Source organism: Fusarium mangiferae (assembly GCF_900044065.1).
Source record: "Fusarium mangiferae strain MRC7560 genome assembly, contig: FMAN_scaffold009, whole genome shotgun sequence".
Lineage (NCBI taxonomy): Eukaryota > Fungi > Ascomycota > Sordariomycetes > Hypocreales > Nectriaceae > Fusarium > Fusarium mangiferae.
In genome coordinates this window covers 1,114,234-1,133,625 of record NW_024573929.1, presented here as the reverse complement: position 1 = coordinate 1,133,625, position 19,392 = coordinate 1,114,234, and the positions used below count along the sequence as shown (strand labels likewise).

The 19,392-nt window shown below is 48.6% G+C and overlaps 4 protein-coding genes across 4 annotated transcripts; 2 read left to right on the top strand and 2 right to left on the bottom strand.

Moving 5' to 3' along the window:
- Positions 1 to 1,977: 1,977 nt before the first annotated feature.
- Positions 1,978 to 4,922, top strand: FMAN_12463 (uncharacterized protein; the record flags this gene model as incomplete). The annotated part of the gene is made up of 2 exons (XM_041835005.1): positions 1,978 to 2,134; positions 3,295 to 4,922. The coding sequence occupies 2 exons, from the start codon at positions 1,978 to 1,980 to the stop codon at positions 4,920 to 4,922; spliced, it is 1,785 nt and encodes a 594-aa protein (XP_041685212.1).
- Positions 4,923 to 10,237: 5,315 nt separating this feature from the next.
- Positions 10,238 to 12,110, top strand: FMAN_12462 (uncharacterized protein; the record flags this gene model as incomplete). Its single annotated transcript, XM_041835004.1, has 3 exons — positions 10,238 to 10,911; positions 10,998 to 11,707; positions 11,767 to 12,110. 3 exons carry the CDS (start codon positions 10,238 to 10,240, stop codon positions 12,108 to 12,110), a joined length of 1,728 nt encoding a protein of 575 aa, XP_041685211.1.
- A 455-nt stretch (positions 12,111 to 12,565) lies between these two features.
- Positions 12,566 to 13,995, bottom strand: FMAN_12461 (uncharacterized protein; the record flags this gene model as incomplete). Its single annotated transcript, XM_041835003.1, has 2 exons — positions 12,566 to 12,928; positions 12,985 to 13,995. The coding sequence occupies 2 exons, from the start codon at positions 13,993 to 13,995 to the stop codon at positions 12,566 to 12,568; spliced, it is 1,374 nt and encodes a 457-aa protein (XP_041685210.1).
- A 2,987-nt stretch (positions 13,996 to 16,982) lies between these two features.
- Positions 16,983 to 18,421, bottom strand: FMAN_12460 (related to pyridine nucleotide-disulfide oxidoreductase AMID-like; the record flags this gene model as incomplete). The annotated part of the gene is made up of 4 exons (XM_041835002.1): positions 16,983 to 17,038; positions 17,094 to 17,401; positions 17,454 to 18,153; positions 18,220 to 18,421. The coding sequence occupies 4 exons, from the start codon at positions 18,419 to 18,421 to the stop codon at positions 16,983 to 16,985; spliced, it is 1,266 nt and encodes a 421-aa protein (XP_041685209.1).
- Between the last annotated feature and the right edge of the window lie 971 nt (positions 18,422 to 19,392).

The window sequence follows — 19,392 nt, the reverse complement described above, 5'->3', positions numbered from 1 at the left end:
AGTACGAATCGTGAGAGGAGAGCGAGAACGATGAGAATGATGTCGCTTGCGGTGGATGCGAAGGATGAAGGATGAATAAATGATGAGCTAGGGGCACAGCCCAGTGATGAAGAAGGATGTCTGGTTCATGTCTTGGATGGTGTTTTTTTGACACACAGAAAACTCACAGAATACCAAAAAAACGAAGATAAAAATGAAGAGTCCCTTGCTTTGAATGAATCTTGACATCGTGATGTGTTACAATCTCGCACTGAAGCCTTTTATAGCTTGGCAATGGTTATGGCGTGCTAATATGGTGTTTTGATGAGCACTCTCGGCCCACCAATCTCTTGCGAAGCGAAACTTCTATTGACTTGGTTATTACATTGCTTATCTATATCATGCTCCTCTGTGTACCTATGGGTATGGCAAACTCTTGCATGTATTCCATTATTTCAGTTTGCAACATATGTCACTCAGGCCAACGATCAAGGGTTTGTGTTGTTATTAGTGAAGACTTTTAGACTCTTTGGAAACAGGCTGATTGATGCAATGGAAAGTATTTACAAAGATGTATTGTCAAAGCTGGGAACAAACATAGACAGTGAATGGCTGTTCAGCTAGCAAGCGCGATAGGCGCCTATTTAAACGGTAATGGTCTGGCATTACATCTACCTGCATATATCATTTTGACGGCGTCTACGTCACTTGGCATGGAGGTAACCGGGGCATGAAGCTGAAGTTGAGTGAGAAACGTTGAGCGAGGATATTACAAATTGCCGCGAGAACATCCGCTATTCTCGAGTTTCTTGTATTCTCGGCACCTACCTACTTCACCTCCTAACTAGTAGGTATAGTAGTGTGATTGTTGATATCTGATATGTAAGGTCAGGTAGGCAGGTGACTGACTGGCTGTCACGATGTGTCCACGTGCATCGACAGTCTGGGGCATCAAGTGTCAAGTTGGGCGGCTGACTCTTGTCAACCAATGAGAAAGATCAATTGACCGCTCCAGCTTTTCCAACTTCAGGCCTGATTGCCCCGTGGCTGGTGATTCCTTCATCCCCCGCTATTCCCCAGTTGTACCCTGAAAGTCACCTCAATCTCCATTCACTGGGCTACCTTGGGTCGAGCTCCAGCTGTAGGTAAGGAATACCTTATGCGGGCATCGATCGCGAAAGGGGGGGTTTATTTAGAGTCACACGACATTTGATCCACTGTCTCTTCTTCACATGTAAAAAAGCAAGACCAAAATAATACGAAAATGGCCAAAGGTGATGATGGATGGATGCATCGTTTACCCGTCGGAAACAAGCGCGAACCGAACCCTCCCGTTTATTTTAGGTATCAATAAATTCCTGTACGTTCCCATGGATGTTAGGACAAGGATCATTACCTACGGAGTACCTAGTAGCCTACCTACTAGCCAAAGAGGACTCTTCCAATTGCAACCCAAGCAAGTCAGTCCAGTGGGGAATCGGGCTGTCGCACAGGCTCACTCACAGGCGCTGGCGCTCAATTTTAGGGGGCCGGGGAGTGCAGGGTATAGGGTGACCGCGCGTGGAACCTCCCGCAGGTTTGCCATCAAAATTTGTCGCACAAACCTCTCTCAGTCACTGTCATCGACCAGAAAAGTTGCTGCTAACATCCATTATCGCCAACCACCATCATTCTTTTCCCACATTTAGGGTGCACGTTGCGTCCGTGCCTCGGAAATATCATAACCTGACATTGGACTTGCGTGAGGTATTTCTTGGCTGCTGCAACGAGAAGCACTTGACTAGACCAGACCACCCGTAAACCGGTCCAGAACGAAAACCAGAACCGGTACGGATAGCAGGCAGAACCTTGAGGCCCCCAAAAAGCCAAAAACTCTGTCAATCGTTCCAGTTCTGGACTGTGACCCCTGCCCTGCAGAACCCTTCGACACCTACAGAGACAGAGGCCGCGGCTGAGACTGAGGCTTGTCCTTCTTCAGCCTTCCTCTTCACCTCAGTCATGTCGCCTTCTCCGCTTAAAACGCCTGGCCCTGGCCCTGAGTCTGGCTCTGGCACTGGTAGTGAACAAGCATCTTGCGTCGGCTCCGACCGTCATCAGTCGTCTACTGGTATAACTGCAGCACCTACAGAATCATCGAATGTCGATATCGGCAGTAGTAAGTTGATCACTTTCTTCCTTCCTTTCTTTCTTTGTCTCCCCACTATGCATACCTAACTACCTACCTACCTATTCTGTTCCCTTCTGTTCTGTTCTCGGCCAACGCCGTCTGCTATTCTCGGTCAGCACGCAAACTCAAAACCTTACCCAAGCCTTACCCCATATTTTCCCTCGTCTCGCTCGCTCGTTCATCCATGCAAGGGTCACGGCTGCACGCACACGAGCGATCACCGCTAGATTGAATTGCCCAGAGCCTGGAGATGCAGGGACTAGGACCTCCAAAGTATCCAAGCTTTGATGCATCAGACAACCTAGTCCTTGATTTGGCTTCGGAATCTGTGTTGCTAGACATCTACTCGAGTTGTTCAGACAACTACAAGTCTAATTATTCTTGTCTCTTCTTCACTCTACCTGTTTATCCTCGCCTCTTCACTTTGTCTGTCTCACGTTAATTACTGTCAATTCCTTTCCTGTCTTGTCTTGTCTTGTCTTGTCTGGCCTCGCATTGCATTATACCTCAAATCCACTCCACGCTACCACTGCGGCTCTAGTTTCTGGGGATCCGCTGCCGATCATGTCCTGGTGAGCCAAGCAAGTCTTTTGCCTCCCTCTCTCCTGTTACAGCTCTTCAATTGGGCCTTGCCTTGCTCTTTTCCCGGCCTTGGCTTCGATCATAAATTGCATTGCCTTGGCTCTTCAACTCCCTGTTCCCCGCGTTACATGCCTCTCTACCTGAGCGACAACACATCGTCATATAAGGAGACACATCCCCTTCAATCGGACAAGGAGCCGCAGCGTGTCTGTCGCATCGAGAACGACTCGGACCATCGCTAGTACTCAAAAATGACCCATGCGAGCCCTGTCAATAGCGCTTTACCTTAACCTGATCTTCCCTTCCAACGCCACCTCCGCTTAATCGATACCACCACCTGCTTCCATATAAACCATGCCCTTTGGCACCCCCGAAGTGTACTGTACCACGTCCACGTCCACGTCCACACACACAGACACACACACACAGACACACACACACATCCGCCCATCTTTCCTACAGAATTGTTGGCTGCTGCTTTTTCCCGCCTTTGTTAAGCTTTGCCTCGTCAAAATTTGTGTTTTGCCTCTGCCTGCCAAGAAGGATCGTCTAATAACCTAATCCAGTCGCAAAGACAAGTGATCCAGACCAAGGACAAGAACAGGAACACCAACATAGCCGACAACAATCGCCAGCTCGAGATATCACACCATCCTCCCCAACCAACATCCACCCTCTACTTCAGGTCGCATCCGCTCCCCCGCATTCTCGCTCGACAATTGCCGCCACCGATACTACACCCGCTACCACAACTCCAATTACTGAGTCGCCTGCATTGCCATTGGGCTCTCCAAAGCAATCGCCAGCAAATACTGCTCAACTTGCTTCAAGGGCCACCGCAGCCCGGGCAAGCACATCTTCAAATATGATATTCTCGGATATTTATAAGAGCCCGCGATCACCCATCGCTAAGCTCCGTCACCACTCGGTCCAGTTACCGACACCACTGCCAACCAATACCCCAGATTGGTACGGCGAGGAACACGCAGACCTTCTCAGCAAGGACAAGGTGAAGCAGAAGGAAGCAGTGAAGAGGTATCTCGACGCCAAAGTCAAGAACGATTGGGAGTTCCCATGGCCTTCTCGCGTTGTCGAGCCCCCGCTACTTGAGGGCGACGTCGCTGTTGTCGACACTGCATCTGAAACACCTGATGCAATTGAGGCTGTCACCAGTCTCGATGTTACAGAACCGACAAAGTCAATCCAAGATGAGACGCGCGAGGATGATGGCTACCAAATCGATGAACCTGAGTCATCAGATAACGAAGACGGCAGCGATGCCGAGTCCACGTACAGTACGGTCTCTGAAGATTTAGTCAACTTTCGTACACGCCTAGACTGGGCCTCAGACCTTTCTGATGATGAGGATGAGCCTGGACCTTCGCGATCGCCTTTCCGCTTTGACAACCCCAATAATGTGGGCTCTACTGTCCAAGCTGTGGTTCAGGGCAAGCGCGCCAAGCGAAGGAGAGCAGTTCGCAAGGAAATGGAATGGAACGAAGGACTCGCCTGTTTCGAAGCGCGGCGAAACGCATGGACGGGCGCACGAACTGTCCGCGTTCGGGCCAAGCCTACAACGCCTCCTGCTGTGTCACCATTATCTCCCCGTCGATTCTTCTTCCGTCGCTCCATGTCGACATCTCCTCCTGCCTCGACAATTGCGTCTACTTTACCACCGCAAGTCAGTGATGCGTCAGACAATTCTTCACTTGCGAGAAGCGACGAGCTTCGCAATGCTCGATCTAAAGACACCACGCCATCGACACCTCCCGACAGCCGAAATTATCCGGTTGAGGTCCTGCTTCCTCTTCCCCCACCTCTCCTACCTCCCAATAACCCTCTGCGCGCATCCATCACACCGTCTGTATATCTCAGTCTCTACGACAAGGTTATCATCCACAGCCTTCAGCCCTCGTGCCCAATTAATTTGTCCGATATGCTTCGAGCTTGCGTTACTGGCTGGAAGCGAGATGGCGAATGGCCCCCACGACCGACAATGGCTCCCGCCCCTGTCGCCAAGAAGAAAAAATCTAAGAAGCCTTCAAACCCCTCAGAGAACGCGGGCAGTACCGTGCGCCGCATGAGCTTTGGCCTGCTGGGTCGCGACAAGGACGATTCGACAAGCGGCAAGGGTATTCGACGCAGTCTTGTTAGAGCCCTCGGCATTGGAGAAGGGACAGAGACCCCTAAATGAGGCTATCTCGTTACGAATTCATGATTATGATAAAACCCCGGAGGACTATCAATGCGGTTGACGCATGGCGCTTATATATGGGCTCTCGCTTTCTGGCTTGGTACACCATGTAGGGAAGGAAATGTGTTGTGTATTCTGGTCTAGTTATGTTTATTTTTCTTGTTTGCCGCCATGACCTTGTCATGCTGGTATAGGGAGTTTTTGGGCATGGATTTGTCTCATATTGGAGTCTCTTGGGGCAGCTGAGGGGAAAGCCTGCATTTTGATACCTCTTGATCCCAGCATTGCGGCCATGCTAATTAACTTTGCTATAACTGTATTCTTTAACTTGGCATTGCTTCTCGCCCGTTGTTCACTGAGCTGAGTGACCAGATCATTGTCTTGGTGCTGTCGTGATGTAATAGACTGTGATAGTTGAGGGTTGGCGCCACAGTTCGTTGGGAGAGTATCACATGCCGTCAGCTGAATTGAGTTTTGACCGTCTTGACAGAGTTTCAATGGCGCCTCTGTAGATTGTCACTGCAAGACCCAAGTCGACGGCTCGTTCCGTACCTGTCATGTGAGTTACGCACCCTGTCGATCACACATCAACGGGGCGGGTACACATTGACTTTGAAGTGCTGAGAGGTCTTTGGTAGATTGGCACTGTTCCTATGAGTATAGTATTGCAAAGATCATGTAGCGAGAGGCCGGCGGAAGCTGAAGACGCTGATTTGATGGGCTGGTATCGTTCGACTGTACTGCACTAAACTGTAATATCAAAAATCAAATCGATCCTTCGATAGTAGGGTCAGAGGCTGGTATAAAAATCAGGTCGCCTCTGGACTCGGATAGAATTGCCCAAGGTCTAAGTAGGGTAATATATTCCTTGTAGCCACTCCAGTTCGTCCAGAAACGTTTCGAAAGAGTATCGACGTGCTCGTCCACTCTAAGTCTGTCTGAGGATACAATATTTGAAGCCTAGGTAGTGGCGTTCACTCTTTGTAGAAGCTGGGACTGGGATTGGCAACCGCATTTCTTTCGATGGCCACATCTATTATTGTCTTTGGCTACCTCAGGACTGATATTTCTGGTCATGGCCTTACTGATATGTTCTCAGCCCTTCAGTAAGATACTCGAATGGGAAGAGTATTTCAACGGAATGTCTACATCTTTCAGCTTTCGGCTTTATTTCAGCACTTCCTTTCTTCCTTGTGAAATCTTGTGTGCCTATTTAAAGCTCAAGTAAACACACTCCAGGTCAATGGAAGATACTAAGGTACCTAGACTGCAAACCAAGACTAGCTACCTAGGTAGGTACCTAAAGTCTTGAAAACAACGTCAAGGTTAACATCAGCACTGCCAAGTTTGACGGACTACAACCGTATTAGTATGCACATCTTATGGTCCAGAGACTGTCCAACAGTTCTAACAATGATTTGGCGTAGGTATGCAGGATGTACCTAAATATCAATACACTCCAGTAACTTTCAGTCTCACATTTTAAGACTGTGGAAAAGGAAGTCGGGCATTTAACTCTTTGTTGCCTCCTTCTCACACCCAAACTCAATCTGGCCGTTTTGGCCTCTTTTTAGTCTTTGTCTCATTGAATTGTCTGAGACAGGCTGGTGTGGAAAGGGATGGGCAAGCTGATTAACCTAGACCTGTGACGGCTCCAGCACAGACTACTCCCAACAGTCAATCTTCACACGGCCCCCGGCTGAGAAGTTCTGATAATGAGTATCGAAGAGCCAGAAGCTTGGGGTCAGTTTTGGTTCAATACATCCATGTATTGACTTGACATGTGACTATACGTACCGATATTGCCAGCGACCTCTGGGCACTACACAAGTCATGATAACACAGACACGTCATAGCAACTAGCGCGCTTCTATGTGAATGTATAGAATGTCCCCGTCTCTCTCTCTCTCTTGAACTGTATTGCTAATCATTCTGGCACCTTGAGTTCAATATAACTTTGCCAAGCTTATTGAATTGCTGAAACTCACGGCTCGTTATGATACTTGGTGATTCCCAGTTGATGGTAAGAACACTCAGATGCCAGCGTACAATCTATCGATCAAAGCAAGTAAGACAATTGGTTGGAAGAGCTTTGGCTAATAATACATCTAGGATATCCGTGCACTTTGGAGGGTGTATCTTGGCGATCTGCTCACGCCAGGTTCCCAATACCTGGTAATGACCATCGACGTGTATGATTTCTTGGGATGAAATAAATAAAGCAGCATCCAATTTTTGACTGGAATCTCCCAGGAAAAAGGTCAGGGGAGTCTATAAAGCACATGATAAGTGTTGGTTCTGGTTCTGCGCCTTCGTTCCGACGATATCCTCAACATGGATGGAATGGCCCCCGTTGTGGCTCGCTGGTCAAGTATATCTGGTACAATGCCTTGTTGGACCATCCAGTACAGAATATGACCATTCGGATCTAAATCATAGGCTTGGATGTAGTTATCCTGCTTGGAACATTTGAAGAAGAGGGCTCTGCAAGATGCAGATATCTATCATCTGCTCTAGAGTCTATTCTTAGATAATGATTCATGTAGCTTTTTAGGATCTTAGGAACAGCGGCCTGTCATAATAACTTCCGTAACGAGTCACTAATTTCAGAGCTTCCGAGGTTGATGAATGATTACATGCCGGGGCTCTTTTCATCATATGCTCACTTGTTTGTGAAGTGAAGATGACCGGCATACGCTGCCGGCCTGTCTCACAATTGCATCCCCATGAACAATTCGTCACAGCCAAATTATCCAATGATTTAAATACCAAGACTTGGACACACGTAAATTAAGGACTGTCAAGATCGAAGCTGAGTATCACTGTGCTTCAAGAGGTGATCACTGGTGCGGGATGACATGACAGCTCTGTAAACCACAGGTCTCGTGATCTAGATAAATAAATGCTTTTGTGTGAAACCACGATTCAATCGCAGGTCGAGAACGGCTGATATTCCATTTTTTTGACTCAGAGTGGCTACTGCTTTCAGATTATAGCCCCCCTCATAGCATCCTTGTCTCAACGGCCACAATTCTACAGCCTTCTCACCCGTCATGACATCGCATTAGAGGGTGCTCACATCAGAAGCGCCTGGTTGGAACTACAAACTGGTTCAAAAACAAGGAAGCAAAACTAGTTATTATACTAGAAGATCAAGATTGATGATATCTCCTCGAATCGTAGTGGTCCATCCATGTATAATCTCTCATGCTACATGATGGCACTTGCGAGAAGTATCATCAAACGCCATCGTAAGTCCCCAATTAAGGACTCAGCAAATAGAGAAGTACGAGCTAATGCCACCAAGATGTATTCACAAACAACGGCGAAATGTGCTTGGATTGGGTAGAATTCCCACCTCCTCGTCAGATGTCCATGCATAGCAATCATGGGAGTCTCATTACAGTTGATATCGGACGTGAAAGACCGAACCATCAGCCGAAGAACTTCATTTCTAGAACTTGACTCAATATACCGAATCTTTTTACCAGTTCCAGCACTGGATTTGAGTCTTCCCTACCTTTAATCACCACCTCATGATGTAGGGCTAGGACCACTTGTGAGAATTGCGAATCGGTGTATACATCAACAAGGGCAATAATGCTCTCGAGTGACGCACAGTCTTTCCTAGTAGTATTCGAGGGATTGGTTTCGGTGGGCTACAGAAACCGCTTCTCACCTCTTTGACGAAGTCTACAGAGCAGTTGTCATGAGTGACATGATGTGGGACCAGGACACTATCGATTGTTCCTCGGAACATGTAGGTCAGGCTTTCACATAGCAGGACTCCAGGAAACTCAATCGTCCAAGCGAAAGAATACGGAGCCTCGGCATAGGAGGCTCGTTCCCTTCAAACAGGGAGGCCTTTGCACTCGCTTGGTATGACTGTCAGCGACTATGCGCCAATTAGCAATTGAGTTGAGACAGGTCCCATGTCCACGGCGCATTATTAAGCATAACAGTTCCACCATCAGACCGTTAGAAAGTCATATTGACTTCTACATACAGCCTTAGACCATGGAACCGGATCGGTATTGTAACTAGATTGGGAGCCTATGCTGGGGCTGGAGCCTGCTGCACTGCGAGTGACCAACTACTGTGGGGCGTTCGGTATATTCTTCGATCACAAGGCTTTCTTTCGCCAGACTCCTCCGAATTTCTTCTTTCTCGGTTGAAGATAATGAACCTCAACGTGGCTTTGAGCTTTCGATTCTTAGTGTGACGCAGAACCAAGTCTGACCGAATCACCTACGTTAGTGGCATTGATGGTGACCATTAGACTGTTCAACTCTCTGACGACTTATGCTTCTTTGTCATGTCACTTCATCGCAATTAACCTTGAATGCCTCCTACGCCCCGCTTATTTGGTTCAGTGCTCGCTCTGGGATGTCCGGAAAGTGGATGGAACTTCACGAGTGTCCAGATTGATCAGATAAAAATTTTCCCTCTCTTAGCCGATCTCGGGTTGGGGTGTGAACGTAGAAACCTGCGGCTTTAACCCTGCACAACTAATGAGGGGCAAACTCATCTTATCTGATCATCAGATTAGATACTTGGCGCAAAAAAAGCCGCTAGAAAAAAAAACTTGGTCTCGCGCCGGCCTGCGCTTGATGGAGCAAGCGCAGTATTAGGGCGATGAAATGGCAAAGTAGTACTGACGCGATGAAGTAATGCAGGTGGCCACAAAAGGTGCGTAGATGGCGTAGGAACTGAACAGAAGCTCCGTCAGGACGGAACCATCCCCAGGGTCTCGGTTCTTTGTCACCCGAGGCCATGCCCTCGGAAACATGGGTGAGGGAAGACACACCGTTGCAATTGACCACTCTGGCACGAGCGGAGAAGCTCGTGTAAGAATCCTGGGTGATAAGTCCGCCAAACTTCAGACGACTTCGCCAATTGATGACGGCGAGCGATGATGCAACTGGCAATATCTAGTGTGAGACGGCGTCCATCTGGACACCACCAAACACTCATAAAAATTGCCGCATCGGTTCGGCCCTGGTCCAATTCCGCTTTGCTTGGCTCCTTATACACGCATTGGATTCCGTAATTGGCGTCACCCCCATCCAGGAGCATGGGCCTGAACGGAGTACGGCACTGATGGTGGGGCAGGACATCATGGCGGGTTAATACGGACGTACAGGTTGATAGCGTCTGTTTGAGCTTGGGTATGCATATTATTGCAAGGGAGAACCCTTGATCGGCATCCACTGCTGTTTTTTTCTTCTCGGGGACTGCTTTCTTTACAGATCTCGACGTGCTTCTCCGAAGTTCTCAAGTGATTTTGTCAGTTCCAAACTTCATACACACTCATCATGGCGACCGAAACGATGAATATACCTTCCGCCCCGTCGCGGCAACAACAGAAGCTCTCTATCCTTGATGGCCCTGTTGATCCTCCACTGGTTGATTTGACGTTGGGTGAGCTCCTTGAGCTTCAGACATACCAGCATGGCAACCAAGAATGTCTGGTGATTCCCTGGACAGGCGCCCGCTGGACATACAATGAGCTAAGCCAACAAAGCTCATATCTGGCGCAATCGTTATTGGACATGGGAATTGGAGTTGGCGATCGCGTTGCCATTATGGCAGGTAACTGTGAACAATATGCGGCTGTCTTCTTCGCGGTGGCTAAAATCGGTGCTATTCTTGTCATCCTGAATAACACATACACACCAACCGAAGCCATGTATGGGTTGAAGTTTTCTGACAGCAAGATCTTCTTCACAACACCAAGAATCGGACGGCTCGACCAGATGCCGCTGCTACAGCAGCTTGAGAATAAGAAGACAGCCCCCATGGTTGTGATGCTGAGAGGAGATGAGCCTGGTGAATACCAGACCTATGACGAATTGGTGAATGCTGGTCGCAGGCGCAACCACCAAAGACTGTATCAAGCAATGACCAAGGTGCTTCCTCATCAAGTAGTCAATCTTCAATTCACAAGCGGAACGACCGGATTGCCCAAAGCTGCAATGCTCACCCACCAGTAAGTGATCCATCAATCCTTCTGAACAATGTGTTAGCTTGGTGCAAACTGTCGACTTTTAGACCTCTAAGCTGACGAGTTTATAGCAACCTGGTGAATAATTCACGCTTTATTGGTGATCGCATGCGGCTTGGTCCTGCAGATATTCTGTGCTGCCCTCCACCGCTGTTCCATTGCTTTGGCTTGGTGCTCGGTCTTCTTGCTGTTGTCACTCACGGCGGTAAAATCGTGTACCCGGCGGAGGTCTTCGATATTGACGCAACGCTCAAGGCTATTTCTGATGAACAATGCACTGCCGTTCACGGTGTTCCAGCGATGTTTGATTCGCTCTTTCAGGCAAAGTGGCCTGAGAACTTCAACTGCGACAACCTGCGTACTGGTATAATTGCCGGTGCACCCGTTCCTCGATACCTCATGGAGCTGTTGGTAAACCGTTTCGGAATGACAGAGTTCACTAGCAGTTACGGCTTGACGGAGGCTTCTCCAACGTGCTTCAATGCCTTCACTGACGATTCCATTGACACAAGATTGACGACTGTCGGTACTTTGATGCCTCATGCAAAGGCCAAGATCGTTGACCGTGATGGTAACATTGTACCTGTCGGTGAGCGTGGTGAACTCTGCATTGGGGGTTACCAGCTACAGGCTGGTTACTGGAACAACTCAGAGAAGACCAACGAGACTATGATCCGCGACGCTGCTGGCGTCCTCTGGCTGCATACGGGTGATGAAGCTGTTTTTGACGAAAATGGGTACTGCTCGATTACTGGGCGCTTTAAGGATATTATCATCAGAGGTGAGTCAAGAAAATCAGTCTTGGCAATACGGAATGCTTGACTAACCCCGCTTCAACAGGTGGAGAGAACATATACCCGCTCGAAATTGAGGAGCGTCTGATGGATCATCCTGCTATAACACGTGCCATTGTCGTCGGCCTCAAGAATAAGCATTACGGTGAAGTCGTAGGTGCCTTTGTTGAATTGGCTGAAGGCCACCAGAAGCCCCAATTCGAGGAGATCAAGGACTGGTGTCGCAAGAGGCTCGGTGGTCACAAATCGCCTGCGCACGTCTTCTGGCTGGGTGATGGCGATGTTCCGGCAACGGTCCCTCTGACAGGAAGTGGCAAAGTCCGTAAGTTTGAGATGGCTAAGCTGGGCGATGAGCTTCTGCGAAAGCATGAAGTAGCTGCGAAGCTGTAGTGCGGCGTGGAGTGGACAGGACAGGACAGGACTCGATGGATTGGATGTGTATGTTTTGGAGCGTGATGCGATTATCATTGACTTGAATTTTGGAAGATAAAAGTTTAGAACCGAGAGAAAATTGAGCAAAGGCTACTACCTATAGATATAAATGGAAAGTACCTTAGGTCGCTGGTCAGACACCCAACACCTGCCGTTTTGTTTCTTGGCAGTCCTAGGTTATGATGCATGCAAAATTTCAACCTCACATTGCAAGTTGCTAAGTCACGGGTGAGACACGGCTCTTTTATCACAAGCATATGTAGGTACCTAGGTAGGACAGGCAGTAATTTGATGATACCTCATCTAGAAACATGTGATCCAAACATACATGAACTTTTTATTGCTGTCCCGAATATCTCAAACGACCAGTATTTTCTATAAACCTATCATGTCCATCATATCCTGTTAGACAATCACAGCTTAGGCACAAGACCAAGCTTTGTACCAGCAACAACCTTCTCATTGTCTCCGAGTGGGCACAACTGGAAGAAGCGCTCTCGCGACGATCGGACGAAAGCGCTGCGCTGATGTGGCAGATCGACAAGCTTGTCTAGGCCTGAGCCGTGTACGAAGTCATACATAACAATAGTTGTATTGGTCTCCTGAGACTCACCAACAACATACATAGTGCGCGGATCGTCGAGATAGAGGTAGTGCATCAAGCTGCTCCACCACGCCGACACGCGGTGTGGCCCGCGGAATCGCACGTCACCTACAAGAGAATGTCGACCGCGGTCGAAGTCACCAGCGTTGAAGTAACCACCCAGCCGGTCCTCCTATTGAACGAGATCGTCAGAAGTGTAGCGAAAAAGAAAGGCATACGTGAACGTACCTTGGCCCAGTAGACCTCGAAATATGCAAAGTGGATATCATCCCACTTGGCTAGAAGCGCAATCACATGCGGGTCATCATGCACCTGACGCAAATACTCTTGGTGTTGCTGCAACGTTCCAGTCTGGCTCCAACCTTGGGAAACACGAGGATCGTTCTGCCATTCATGAAAGAGACGTACGTGCTCGGCGTCATTATAGTCGACCGACACCATGGAAAAGGTCTCGTTGAGGTGAGGAATCCACCGGCTGTAAACAATAGCCCCAGGTGCAGGCTTGGCTGGTCGGACTGGGTGCCATGACTGCTGAACTCTTTCTGGATCATCAGGGTCTCCGGCGACTGTGATTGTCGTTGTGTTGTGTAAAGGAGTCAAAGGGAATGATCCAAGAGGGGCCGAGGCGGGCAGAGAAGAAGGCGATTCTTCTGGGCACCAAACAGGGCGAGGTCCAAATGGAGATCCAGCGCCTTGCCAGAAGGTACTTCGCAAGACAAGGACGAGGCTCTCGTCAGTCTTGTTGGAGGCTTGACGCTTCTCCCGGCCCTTGAGAGGGTGATCAATGGCAAGCAACACTGCTGTGAGTTGCCGGCCCAGAATAGCGGCCCCAGCTCCATGTAACTCCAGCCGATATGATTCCACCGATGTTCTCAAAGTGAAAAGAGAATATGCAAGCAGCCAGACTTGACCCAAGTGTGGCGCCTCGGTGCCAACCCAATGAACAGTGACACATGGTGAACGGCGTGCCCGAGCCCAAGGACTGTTGTTGGATTGAGGTGGAAGCTCACTTGACTTCAGATCAATTGGGTCTGAGAAGACGAGGCCATCGTTATAAAGGTCAAAGGGCAACCGCTTGTCAGACCCAGGAGCTTTCTGGACAAGTTTATAGGCTGGCGTATTCGTGTCAGGTTGTGCCGAGACTTTTTCGATCGCAAACTCGGTCTGGTAGGGATGAGGAAGCTTGACGACCGTTTCGCCAGCTTTGAGGGCAGAGAATGTTCCTTTTGGCGCTGACATTGTTCAAACGGCCTGAGGATTAAAGATTGGATACTAGCGAGAAGGGTTGGAAAAGGACGGAAAAGTTCGACACACTCAAGAAGCTATTCACACCAGTATATCAGGCTGCATAAGTGGGAGAACGTATCCATGCCGGTCCTCCACTTCGGAACAAGCTTGACACGTCGGGACAGCATTCTGCATGGATGGTGTACCGATCAATTCCACAACTTTCCAGGCCATTGCACAACTTTTTCGGCTTTGGTGCAATGAAAGACTAGTGGTATTTTGGAGACGACGTCAAGAACGCAGAAGTGGACTTAGCTTGCCAAGCCGTATGGCAGCCAGGTCTCAAAGATCCCCTACTGTGAGTTGTGCAAACCAACTCTGCTCAGGCAGTCAGGGTCAAGATTCTCGTGTGGGTCAGAGCGGATCTGATAACTCAAGACCAGCCACCCCTGACGCCCACTTTCTTACTTTCTGCCTGCACACCCCCCTCCTCTTTATCCGGTCTTCGGAGCTGTTTACCTATTCCCAGGATCAGGGTCTAGGTATTGCCGACTTTGACCGCTAGCAGGATCTGATAAACCGCTCAACCACGCTAAAGGTTCTGTAGGGCCACCCACCAGTTAACCACTGGGGTGGGGGAGTGCCGGCTTCGTGATCCTTGTAAAAGTCGATTCCAAAGATTTTGACGAATAGAATGGCCTGATGAATTTCTTCGAGACCGAGTGTACCTGGAACCTCTGTTCAGGGAACATTGTCTGGTCTCAGCGGTCCAAGGCACGCATGCTTGACCCTCAGCAGTGCATCTATATTGCAGCCCTCCCACCTGTGAAGAGCCAAGGACATAGGGCCGTTTTCTACCATTTGTGTGGTGTATTTTGAAGCCACCTACTTAGTAAGTTCGGGAACAGCCACGAGCTCGAAAAAGACACACGACTTACTGTAAGAGTCTCCATGTAAGTTACGGGTTCTCAAATCTACCGAGGTGTCCATGGCGTCAGTGGCATGTCAATCGCCACTCATCTGTCAACTTGGCCGATATTTTGACTTTCCAGCATGCACGTGCACGTTAACACTGGTTGGCAACCCGGTAGCCAGGTACGAGGAGACCATGCACGGACGAACAGACAATTGAGCGATGGGATTTCCGATCCAATCTTATCAATCAAGTCTGATCTGATCTGAATCGCCCGTACATACGCAAGACCCCTCTTCACTGCAAGATGGAAGACGATCATGCCTGAGACGTGATTGTTTATTCCCGATCTTTTCCATCCAGTGTATATACATAGCGATGAACATGGGTATAACGAATCCTTGGTTAGAACTGTCGATCTTGTCTGGCTTCTCCGCTTTTCGTTCACATTCTTGGTGTTTCTTGGGCGAAGGTAACCCCAGACACCATACTCGGAATACGGCACCAGATGAGCTGTACAAAGCGATTCATGACGTGAATGTTCTGAACCTTAATCGCTATTGAATATCATAGCCTTAATTGCAGAGGCCGATGGGTCTAATATGGTGACCTTTAGTGTTTTTGTTCCTACCACATGGACCAAGACTTCGAATAATGCTCGGCTCTGGCTTTTTCCAAGTCGATGTCTAAAGACACTGCTACTGTTGTTTCAGCTTCTCTTCAAACCAACCTATGTTTGATAGATACTTAGTTAGTCACAAACCTTGAAAGTCTGAATGCCGATGATGAGACGATAGTGCTGTTGGAGAACTATGTTGGTGTAGAGGATAGGCTATGCCATAATTCGAGCCCATGATGTGATGTATAAACTGATTGGTGATTCTTCGCAGATCGCTCTCTTGTCTCAAGGTATCTGAAGCTCGCACTTTCTAGAACTCTGGGCTCCTATATTAAAACCTGGAGTACAAACTATTCGCTCATCTGAGTAACTTCCTGCGCTAGAATTCTCCATGCCAGTTTGGTATAACGGCGCTGAAACCTACGGCAAGCCAAGTCTCTCATGGAATGAATGGAAAGTCCGAGTTCCCCAATGCTCGTCATTTACTATGAACTTGTCGCTTGCATATGTGCTTTCCCGTCTCATCGTTTACTGTTATCTCCTGTCCTGCCTGTAGATTGGCGTGAGGCTGTATGTTATAGAGGAGGGTCCGAACAAGTAGCATATCCACCACAAGGATATGTCCTTGGCTCGATGGCTGAAATGTGACGGTTCGGGACTTACAAATGATTCTTTTACTCCAAACGGATTCTAGGCTCAACGACCAAGTTTTCCCTTGTTGATACACAGATTGATTATATTGCAATGTATAGATCACGTGGCCTCTAATGGAGTATGGACGCCATTGTCACGCAGAACCATGGTCGCTAGATGTGCTTTTAATCCATTACAACGTAATATTATCGTCAGATTGTTGTCAGTCTTCTCTAACAGGCATTAATGTGCTTATTTCTTCTTCATTTCGGCGGATTGCCTTTCTCCAAAAGCCCGACACGGAGAGAAGTGTCGAACAAATTTAATTGACTTACAAGAATGTGAAATCCTTCATCATCATATGTCTGAGGGTCTGGAACATGTGCAACTATCTAAATTAGAATGTGGCGATTCATGAAGTTCCCCTGGTTGTTGGAATTGTAGTCTTTATCCTTACTCTTGTCTCCTCGCCTGTCAAAATGCTTGAGGGTGGAAGATACAAGCGGGCCAAGGAAAACTTTGGATATGAGTTCGAATCGCGGATATCAACTAACATTGTAGATACGGACGAAAATACAGCCGCTTAATGATAACGGCTTCGATTCTTACCACTTCGAGGTCCCATTGGGGTCAATCTCATGCCAGATAGATTCGCCATTCGTGAACAAGATTTGAACAGTTTCTCACTCTATGAACATAAAAGAGCTTAGAATCGTATAATAGGTATCAAGAAGAAGTAAATAGTACACCCAGGACAACGCAAGGCTGTCACTCATCCTCGGTAACATGTCTAAAGATTATATCCCTAACGCCAGTCACTAAGATCGTTTCACATTAGGCCTTAGCCTCGTCAGTCTTGCGGCCACCGAGCTGCATGTAGTTCCAGCAAACTATCGACTCAGGTCAGTCATCTTAAGAAACATATCAAGGTCCGGTTTAACTTACTCGTCCAACCAAGATCATCTCGGAAGCAAGACTGAGCAACTTCTTCGCCATAAACTGTGCCTGTATCAGGGCTCGATGCTACAGCCTTCTTTCCGACTGCGAGTCCAATCACAGGAGGGTAGACCACAAGCTCCTTGAACTCTGGGGTGTGGCCTGCTCGTTGGCTGAGGATGCTTTGATGGATGTTCTGTGCTACGTAGTGGCCGTGATGCATAGCACCGCCACATCGCTTGATACCGGGCCAGTTGGTGATATCGCCAGCAGCATAGTGCGACTCGGCGTTGGGTGTGCCGTCCTGGAACTGCAGACTATGCGCGAGTCAGCAACTGGAGGTTTCAAGTCAGGAGACAATTGACTTACTTGGGCTTGATCTTGACGAGACCGTCTGCATCGAGGGCAGAGGTTGGCAAGTATGTTGAGGTCGGAACACTCCTGGAAATGGCCATGATAACCTCGCTTGCGAACATCTTATAGCCGTTGGTGAACTCAATCTCATACTTCTCACTCCCGTCAGTCGTCTCGACCTTGTTATTTGTAGCTAGACGGTGGCTCATGAGAACCTCAACACCAGCCTCGAGGAGCAACTGAAGAGCAACATCCTTGGTCTCATCAGGAAGACCTTCTGAAGAAAGGAGCTTGTCACGCGAGTGAACGAGAGTCACTCTGAGGTGAGGCTTCACCATTTTCAGCTCTGCAGCCATCTCGATACCAACAGCGCCTCCACCAACGACCACGACGCCATGCTTAGCATTATGGACAGAGTTGATGTGGTTCTCGGCTTCAAGGAGATATTGCTTTCGTGTCTTAGACTGAGGCACAACAGGCCAGACGCGGCGCAGACCAGTAGCAGAGACGAGGTAGTCGTACTCAAGGGTACTCTTCTCCTCGGTGAGGTGAGCAGAGATGGTCGCTTTCTTGGTTGCAAGGTCAACACTGGTGACGGAGCCTTGGATGATGTTGATGCTAGGGTCCTTGAGGCCAGGGATATCAGCATACTTGACCCAGTTCTTCTTGGAGAAGTTAGAATCAGCAAGAGCCAAAGGGGAACCGATCAAGTGGTCTACGATACTGTCAGAATCCAGCGCTTATCAAGTTGCTTGGCCCCGCTGGACTGCAGAGTACTTACAGTAGCCATCTCTCTCATCGACGATGGTGATATCGATGTTGAAGCGAGGAAGATCGGGATGGTGGATGTATGGCTCAGAATTCATGCGGGGAGAGTATCCTTGGCTCAGATCAAGCAAGTTGACAGCAGCAGATAGACCACCATAGCAACCTCCAAGGATGAGAACGCGCACGGCGTTGGATGATTCGGGGAGCGAACCCATCGTAGCAAAGGCCTTGGAGTGGAATGTAAGACGACTTTGACGTCGAAACACAAGACGTGACGGTAAAATCACAGATCTTACTTGGATCTGAGGCCGAGGTAAGGCTAGGGTTGTATGCAAGGAACTCGAAGTAAGGAAACGTATGGCCTGCGATAGAGTAGCGTGTGGGACTCTGAGTGGTTGTCCTGAGAACGTGAACGGCCTTGGAGCAATAAACATGAGCTGAAGGATGGGGTACTTTGAGTGGTAAGACGGGGGGAACGGGAGAAGAAATAGTTGAAGCAGTCAAGGGAAGAAGAGGTGAGAGAATATACGTAGACGAAGACCCGGGAATAAACGACAGGACCCGTTGAGGACTGCCAGTGACGCAAGGCGGTATGGCATCTGATGCGAGGAGGAATACACTGTATCCGTACTCGGGTTAAAGGCGCAAGAAAGGCTTCAATATCGGACCAAGACCGGCTCCGGCCCCGGCTTCAGACAAGGGGCCTTTCATCTCTCGGCTGGAGCCTGCATGGCCCTGTTTCTCCATCGTAATTCCCAAGAATATTGTGGCAGTCTCACAGTGAGATTTAGGAAAGGATTACGGGACCAGCCAGACAAGAAAAAGCAGCGGGGCATTCTCCATGATCACGGTGTTGGTACTGGTGTTGATGTTAGTGTGAGGAACTTCTTTGTATGTGGACGTGGAGTTAAAGTTATCAGATCCGTCCTAGACCTAGACCAAGACAGCCAGCCAGCCACCGCAAGCGACGGAATACCGTGGAACTCCACTGAAGCCGTGGCACCCTGGACAAGAGGGAAAATTATCAGATCTGACGGATGTCCGTTCTCCGCTGACTCATCCAAGAACACGCAGTCTCGAAGCACAATTCCACTTCTGGTGATGAGTTGTACAGTGTGAAGACCGTTATCAGATCGGTCTTTGGAGTAATGATTTTGACGATCTCTAGACTAATAATGAACTTGTT